Raw genomic sequence first — 8,174 nt, forward strand, 5'->3', positions numbered from 1 at the left:
GGAGGAAGAGAGCAGACAGGCCCCGCCCAGTACACCCCAGCTCCTCCCACCTCATCCTTGCAGGTCTGGCTTCCTGCCATGAAGGCCAAGGGGCTGGAGATCTCCGGCACCTTCACCCGCCAGGTGGGCTCCATCACTATGGACCTCCAGCTGACCAACAAGGCCCTGCAGGCCATGACCGACTTCGCCATCCAGTTCAACCGCAACAGGTGGGCCCCCAGCTCCCCACCTTGCCCACAGGCAGGCCTGCACCAGGTCCCAAAATGCCTAGTGGAGGGGGAGCATTTTCCCTCCCTCTTTTTCTTGTTGTTGTTGCTACTTCTGTTGCTGCTTCTTCAGGCAGTGCCCCTGACCCCAGCCTTGGACGTCAGCACCCAGGCCTGGCTCTCTGGGGAAGCATGGCAGCCTCTCCTGATGATCCTTCTTCCTGAGTGGCTCCAGTGATGAGCAAACCGAGCCTCTAAGAAGTTGACTGAAGGGGCTGCTTCCCCAGGGAGAGCCTGTGACCGTGCCACCTGGAGGCCCCAGGTGCCTGTGGTCATCACATCTGAGACACCTTATATGGTAGCGCTTTCTGAGGGGCAGGCCTCTGTGCAGGCTGTACAAACAAACGCTGTCTTGCTCAAGCCATTATCTACCTTTAGTAGATAAAGGTAGCTGGGCTCAGAGACTGAGGGCAGGCAGGCGAGTGTTCAGAAGCACCCACAGGCAGGGTGGGGCTGCCAAGAACAGCCACACTGGGCCTGCCCCTCGTTGCTTCTTACATGTCATCTGGCAGGTGGGTGGTGTGGGGACAGGAACAGGAGTGGGGTGACTGTCAAAGGCCCAGGCTAGACACATCTTCCCAAGCCTGCTACTGAGGCGAGTCTCCCTCATGGTGACAGCCTCCCATGCCCAGGCCTCCCAGCTGGCAGGGCTGCGCCGTCCTTCTGTGGCCCTGGTGTGTGACTGGCCACCTCCTGCATCTCACTTAGCCTTCTTGGAGCTCTCCTGAGAGCTGGTGGCTGGCAGCAGAGAGACAGCATCACCCAAGGTCCCCATTGAAGCAGCTCCCAGTCCAGGTCCGTGGTCACATCTGCCCAGTGCCTAGACCAGAGGGGAGCAAGGGGGAGAGCAGCTGTCCACTCCTGCCTGCGCAGCCAGAGCGCATCCTGCCAGGGAGGCCAGCACGCTTCAGAGGCTTATAGGAGCCCCAGAAGTCGGCTCCCCACATTTCAGCACCTGCTCTCCCACCATCCCCGTGGGGGCTTCTCTCCCCAGCTTCGGCCTGGCCCCCGCCGCCCCCCTCCAGGTCCACGCGCCACTCAGCCCCAACCAGACCGTGGAGATCTCCCTGCCTCTCAGCACGGTGGGCTCAGTCATGAAGATGGAACCGCTGAACAATCTCCAGGTCTGTTGTCGCCACGTGCAGCCCAGTGTCATCCCCCGACGTCCTGCCCTCCAGCAGTCAGGGGGAGAAGCATGTGGCCCAGCCAGTGTCGCCCAAAGGCAGCGACCTTGCAGTCATACTCTGGACCACAGATCAGAGGGAACAAAGGGGCACTGTGACCGGGGAGGACATCTGAAAGAACCTGCTCAGAGCCAGTCCTTCCTGGGGCATCAGAAGCAGGGTACCAAGCCCCTCATTGTCCCCAGGTGGCCGTGAAGAACAACATTGACGTCTTCTACTTCAGTACCCTATACTCCCTACACATCCTCTTTGTGGAGGATGGGAAGATGGGTGAGTCTTGAGACATCCCTTGCGGGCAGGGACACAGGCCGAGGAACCTGGGCCAAGGAGATGTTCTTTTGGGCCACCTCAGGGCCTTGCCCAGCCAGCCATCCCGATGTTCACAGGACAGAGTCCTTAGTGCCTTACACGTGTGCTCCGCCCTGCTCCTCAGCCTTGCCTGCAGCCTCTAGCCCAGGTTCTGCCACATACCCCACCCGTCTGCTCTGAGCCAGGGCCTCACTGGAGCCCTGAGATTGAGACCCTGCCCAGGCCTCATGGAGCGCTTTGCTCCTTGCGCCCCCAGTGTGTCTCGTTTCACAAAGTAATCCAGCTAGAGAGGTGAGGTCAAGGTCCGCGCCAGTCAGCTGACCAGGGCGTTCCCTGGACCAGACTCGGGGGTCTGTCTGAGGCCCAGTCCAGGGGGTTTCCTTGGTCACGGAGGTGAGGTATCCCCTGGGTGCCCTGATAACTGCCCTAAGTTCATGAGGGGTGGAGAAGGCTTGCATGGCTGGCGAGGTGTGATCCATGGCCTAGAGGTAGGGAAGTTGTGCAGTCAGGGAGGCCTGCCTGCCTCTGCTTCACAGTGGCCAGAGCCACCTGGTGCTACTGAGAGGCCCCTCTCTCTCTCCAGACCGCCAGATGTTCCTGGCCACATGGAAAGACATTCCCAATGAGAATGAAGCCCAGTTCCAGATCAGAGATTGTCTCCTCAACTCAGGTGAGGAGCTCAGACCCTCCCTGCCTTATTCTGGTCCCAACCCCTGTGGACCCAAGCCCCCTCCCTGACTCAGGGCCATTTGCCATCTGCTGCCCTGTGATCCCACAGAGGCTGTGAGCACCAAGCTGCAGAGCAGCAACGTCTTCACCGTCGCCAGGAGGACCGTGGAGGGCCAGGATATGCTCTACCAGTCCCTGAAGCTGACCAATGGCATCTGGGTGCTGGCCGAACTGCGGGTCCAGCCAGGCAACCCCAGCCTTACGGTGAGATCCTCCATGCCTGCCCAGGGCTGCCCCCCCCCCCGCCCTGGGGTGGGGGTGGGGGGGCACAGGAACTCACTCCCTCATTCCTGGCCTTGGTGGGCTCTGGTGTGGGAGACACTGGCCCAGCTGTGCTGATGGCAAATCCAAACCCTGTCCTGGGGAGGGGTCTTAGAAAGCCTCCAACTTGGCTCCGTCAAGTGACTGAGACACCATATGGGGCCTGAGAACATTCTGTAGCCCTGGCTCCTGTGAGGCCTCCCTGGCTGGGCAGCAGCTCTGCTGGGTCCTGCTGTCCCTGCAGGCCTCCCACAGCCCCCATGCTGGGGCTCCCCTGACGCCCTGGCCAGCATCCCTGCTGACACGCAGGCATGGGTTGACATGCCGGCATGGGTGGGTTGGGGCTCTGGTGGCAGCGGTGGTAGTGACCCCCATCTCCCTGTGTTGCTGCATGTCTACCCTCCTTGCTGGGCACCGCGCGCAGGACCTGGAGGTTAGCGGATTGCTTTTCTATCCTCCCTCCCCTGCCACGTTGCACTCACCTGACTCATGGCTTGGCCCTGGATCGCCCCTAAGCCTGCTGGCCTCATTCTGATGCTCCCCTAAACCTGCAAACGGGCGAGGGAGCCACTCTACTTTGCAGCACCTAGGGGACCCCCCCAGAGGGCCCTACTGTTCTCTCCTTAGCTCTACTCGCCCCGCCCCTTCCTAATTGTACCTTCAACACCAGTGATTTTCAGCAGGAGGGCACATGGCGCCTCCCGCCTATAATCTCCAGGCTCCCCTTCAATTAGAGCCCAGTCCAGTCTCCCTCCACACAGCTGCTACTGCCCCTCCAGCCCACCCCTGTCTCCTCGGAGTTCCCTTGGGCAGGGCCCAGGAAGGTGGTGGGCTCTGGGGGTGCAGGGTGGGGCTGGCAAACCCGCTGACAGCCGCCTCATGAGTCATGCTTGCCAGCAAGGATCTAGCTGGTGGCTGAGCCAACAGCTGGTGTGGGCTGCAAGCAGGTCGGGCCCACACCCGGCAGTGGTGGCAGGCACCCCAGTGCTTTCCTTCACATCTGCCCCAGCGGAGCTTGCCGCCCACCCTCTGCGCGCCTTCATGGCCTGCCTGCCCAGACCCAAGCCCAGGATGGCCCTCCTCTCTCTGCCACAGCTGTCCCTGAAGTGTCGAGCGCCAGAGGTGTCCCAGCACGTGCATCAGGCCTATGAGACCATCCTCAAGAACTGAGGCCCGTCTGGTGTCTGCTTCGGCCAGCCCTCCCGGGGGGATCTCACGCACTCCGTGCCCATCACCCTCTCTCAAGTTGCTGCTGCTGTTCAGGGTCAGGTGAGGAGGGACCAGGAGCCAGAGCAGCAGCAGAGCACCAGAGACCCCAGAGTCTCCTCTCCCTTCTTCGTGCCTGGATGGCAAGCGCAAACCCTCCTTGGGCTCCGGTCCAGGAGCCCCACTGTCCCTCGTGGTGGGGCTAGAGGCCTGACCCTGCCAGCCATGAAGGGCCGCCTTGCTACAGGAGAGCTGTTGTCAGGGTCACCTCCAGGGTGAAGGTGCCCGTGGGGCCAGAGCTGTTCTCCTGCCCCCACACCTGGTGCCCCGCAGGCCTGTGCATGCACAGCCCAGCCCTGTCCTGAGGACCGTCACTGCTCCCCACATCCCTGCTGTCCTCTCAGCAGAGTCCAGCCTCGCGGGACCCACAGTGTCCCTTCAGTTGGGGTTTCTCAGCATTCCCCCCCTCCCTCCCCCCAGTTCCTGCGTCCCACAGGGCATTCGGTTGCCCTGTCCCTGCTGGTGAACAATAAAGAAAGGTTGTGCTTTCTGGCATTCGCAGACACTTCTTTCCCCACTCAGCAAGTGTCGGGCCTGGAGGCCAGCCCCCGGGGGTGGGCTGGTTTCCGGGCCCTGCAGCCGCTAGAGCTAATAATATATATAAAGAGATTCTATATTGTATGTTGACTCTTATTTTCAAACAGAGAAAGTGAATAAAAATGATGACAACAAGTGTGTCCCTGGGCAGTGTGTCAGGTCCGGGGTCCAGGGCTTGGGCCCCAGCTAATCCCTGCATGCTCAGGAGGGATACCCCTGCCCTGTCTGGGAATCTGACTCCACACCCTCCTGCCACTGAGCCCCTCTTCCTGCCCCAGCTGAAACCCCCTTGTGATGTGGAAGGAGGACTCAGTTCCCTGGCCTCCCTTGCTCTTCGCCCTCTGGAGGTGGCCAGAGGGACAAGGGTAGAGGGACAAGACAGGCTGTACCAGCCCTTCTCCCAGCTGTGAGTGCCAGGCCTGGGGCGGGGTGTGCTCCTTCCTACCCACTGCACTGTCTCGGTGCAGGCACTGAGCTGGCAGCCACTGGCCACCACCAAGGACACCCCATCTGGCCAAGATCTGGGGCTGCCAGGTCCCCAGGAGCGACAGTTGGGCCCAGAGCAGAGCTGCTGTAGCTTCTTGGCACCTCCTTCAACCTGGAGCAACCTCTGGCCCCTGGGTCCTTGAGCCTGCTTGCAAGGAGTAGCCCGGGTGCCCCCTACCCGTACCTCCCCACTCCAGACACTGCCCTCTCCCGTGGGAGCTGGGAAGGGGCACTGGCCTGGGTGTCCCCATGCTGTGGAGACCCCTGTTCTCCCCCTACCTTAGTTTCTGGAGGGGCAGGGCTCTGAGCCCACATGGGAGGCCCAGGACACATAAGATCGTCAGGAGCTAGAAGAAAAGGTCTCTGGCCCAGCCTTTTGGGTGACACCTGTGGGGTTTCCGTCCTTAGTTAAGCTGATGCCTCAGGCGATCATGGCCGACTGGCCAACCCGGCATACACAGCGAGACCCAGTGACAGGGAAACCTAGCGCAGAGGGCCTCGTGCTCCCTTCCTCAAGCCTGGAGGGCTGCAGGTTCAGGAGAAGTGTCCCAGGGGACAGGACCCGTGTCCAACTCCCTTTAGAGTCCCTGTCTGGCCTTCTGTCTGAGGGCCCACACAGTGCCCCCACCACCTCCCTCCACAACGGGCCCACGCATCCTACCTCTCGGCACTTAGACAACATGCAGCTGCCTCACCCTTGCTTTGGTTAAGAAAACAAACATTTGCCATTTCAACATTTTTTGCACGTACGGTTCAGTGCCTGTGTCCATCAGATTGTGCAAACCTCATTCCCACCAGTGCCTGGTGCTCCCCTCACCTTAACAAACATGAAAGCATAGCTCCCCTCTCCTGGCTGAGGCCGGAAGACCCAATAAGCCAGGCAAGCAGGGTTTCCAGCCGCCTCGTTCTCCATGGAGCAGCTGGGTTTGAACGGCCATCTTTGATGTTAGCTACCCAGTGCATGCCCCAGTACCCCACCAAGACTCGTACAGATAGGTAAGTTCAAGGGAGCTTGGCTTCTCCATCCCTGCCCCTGTTGGGGACAGTACACTGGAAAAGAAACTTGGATTCTCTATGAAGGGACTGGGGTTGGGAGAGAGGCAGATGCCAGACCTTGAATCAGAGTCTTTGATGCGGTGTAAATACGTGAAATTGTTCCCTGAAATTAGCAAATAAGCACTAGTCAGCCCACACTCACCTTGCTTACAGGATCATCCACCAGTGCCTGGTTAGCACTCATGAACTCCAGCTTGCGGATCTGCCTCCCTTGGAGAGCTCAGAGAGGTGGGATGGACAGCGTTTGTCCTCTGGTGTCTTGTATCCCAGCGACACTGTCACGGTTTAATCGTGAAGCTGGCATCAGACTTCGTCTCAGCAGCTGCATAACTCCCGTCGTATGGACCAGCCACGTCTTGGCCTAACTGCAAGGGCAGCAATTGGAAGCCACCAGCTGCTCCTAGGGAGAAAGATAGGGCTTCCTACTCCCATAAAGATTTACAGCCTTGGAAACCCACGGAGGCAGTTCTGCACTGTTTTATAGGGTGCCCTCAGATGTTTATTAACCAACTCGGGTATTCCCCTTAATGGACATACTCGTCAATAATGCCTCCCAACAGAGTGCTCGAAGGTTCTGATAGACCCGTGTTACTGCAAAGGCAACCACGCAGACCATTTCCACACGTAGGTAAATTCCTGAGGCGGAGTCATGAAGTCCGAGGTAGGTGCATTTGTCAAGAGCAGTGGATGCGTGGGGGAAGGATGAGGGGATTGGGGGCAAACAATGAATGCGGGGGAGGGGAAGGGAGCACTAGCACTGAATGTGGTGCTGTAGATACAATTCTTTTTTTAAAGTGATTGTACTGCAGATGTGGATGATATGCCAATTTTTTCTCAAAACTATTAAAAAATTAAAGATTTAAAAGGCAGGTACATTCATAATTTTGATAGCCTCTGCTGAGCTACCCTCCAATGACATCCCACTCCACAGCAGCACTGGGGCCCATGGTTCTACACCAGCCAGGTGATCTGACCCCATAGCTATTCGCCTTTCCAAACTCCACCCATTTATTTGCCTGCTTCCTGAACCTTGGCCAAATTGACGGGTGGGAAATGGCATCTTCATTGTAATTTATTTGTTTTTACTTTTTTATTGGTAACGTATTTTATTGATTGTTCTGAGGATCGGTACAGAGAAATTATGAACAATTTGAATATAATTATTATCATTTTGTTGTTCAGGGTCACAAATACTGGCTGTACTTCTGATGTTTGGGGTTGGGAGGCGATGCCAGGCGAGGGCAGACTTTTGCTGCCACTGGCAAGGATGTATCGACAGCCAAGGGAAGACGAGCTCTGTTCCGGATCTCCCGTCTTCTCATGGGTCTTTGGCTGCTCAGATGGTGTACATTTCTTGCTAATTGGACTGGCAGAGTTTGGAGACATCTCTGGGAAGAGTCAAGGTCTTGTTTGGCGAGCCGAGTCGGGAGATGGAAGAGGAGAAGGGGGGTCTTCCCCGAAGTGTCCTTGATATGTGTATGTTGATCAAGCCTCAATGGACTAGATAAGCCCGTGCTCTGAAGTCGCAGCGTGAGAGGGCAGGCCTGCTGCAGACAGCATGGCAGAGGCTGCTCCAGTCACAGGAGCCCCTTTCATGGACTCAGGACAGAGAGAGAGCTGACCTACCGTATATACTCGAGTATAAGCTGACCCGAGTATCAGCCGAGGCACCTAATTTGACCAGAAAAACTGCATTTAAAATGTGCCGAAAAACTCGGCTTATACACGAGTATGTGCGGGAACTGTTTTTATGAGTCCTCCGACATGTTGTGGTAAAATATCACCCAAAAACGTGTCACTTTAACCACTCTCCAGGAACAATTCAGTGTCATTAACTACAATTCATAGGTTCTCAAACTTAAGTGTCTAATTTTCCTTTTTAGGGGAACAAAAAGGGGGGGAAATTCACTCAGTGTCTCACTGGCAATTAAAAACATTAGTACTTACCTTGCAGGGGAGAGACCATGATCAGGAAGGTGGTTTTCCCAGGGCGAGGCTCATCCATTGCACTCCGGATGTGCTGACCCCTGCGATCTCCCCGAATGTGGGAAACTCGACTGCATAATTTGTGGTAGTGGAA

The 8,174-nt window shown here is 57.5% G+C and overlaps 1 protein-coding gene, 1 non-coding gene and 1 pseudogene across 2 annotated transcripts in view; all 3 read left to right on the top strand.

Moving 5' to 3' along the window:
- AP1B1 (adaptor related protein complex 1 subunit beta 1) overlaps positions 1-4,687 on the top strand; it is a 50,994-nt gene extending 46,307 nt beyond the window's left edge. The window contains exons 16-21 of the mRNA XM_075533823.1: positions 64-209; positions 1,261-1,390; positions 1,636-1,720; positions 2,343-2,429; positions 2,538-2,692; positions 3,845-4,687. Of these exons, the coding sequence (XP_075389938.1) occupies positions 64-209; positions 1,261-1,390; positions 1,636-1,720; positions 2,343-2,429; positions 2,538-2,692; positions 3,845-3,919 (678 nt within the window). The 3' untranslated portion in view covers positions 3,920-4,687. The remainder of the gene's footprint in view (positions 1-63; positions 210-1,260; positions 1,391-1,635; positions 1,721-2,342; positions 2,430-2,537; positions 2,693-3,844) is intronic.
- LOC142430137 (small nucleolar RNA SNORD125) lies at positions 395-491 on the top strand. The gene has a single exon (XR_012780604.1). It is a non-coding gene; the product is annotated as a small nucleolar RNA SNORD125 (small nucleolar RNA).
- A 3,346-nt stretch (positions 4,688-8,033) lies between the features above and the next one.
- LOC142430153 (U1 spliceosomal RNA) lies at positions 8,034-8,174 on the top strand (annotated as a pseudogene).

The sequence above is a fragment of the Tenrec ecaudatus genome, chromosome 16, assembly GCF_050624435.1.
Source record: "Tenrec ecaudatus isolate mTenEca1 chromosome 16, mTenEca1.hap1, whole genome shotgun sequence".
NCBI classification, from domain to species: domain Eukaryota; kingdom Metazoa; phylum Chordata; class Mammalia; order Afrosoricida; family Tenrecidae; genus Tenrec; species Tenrec ecaudatus.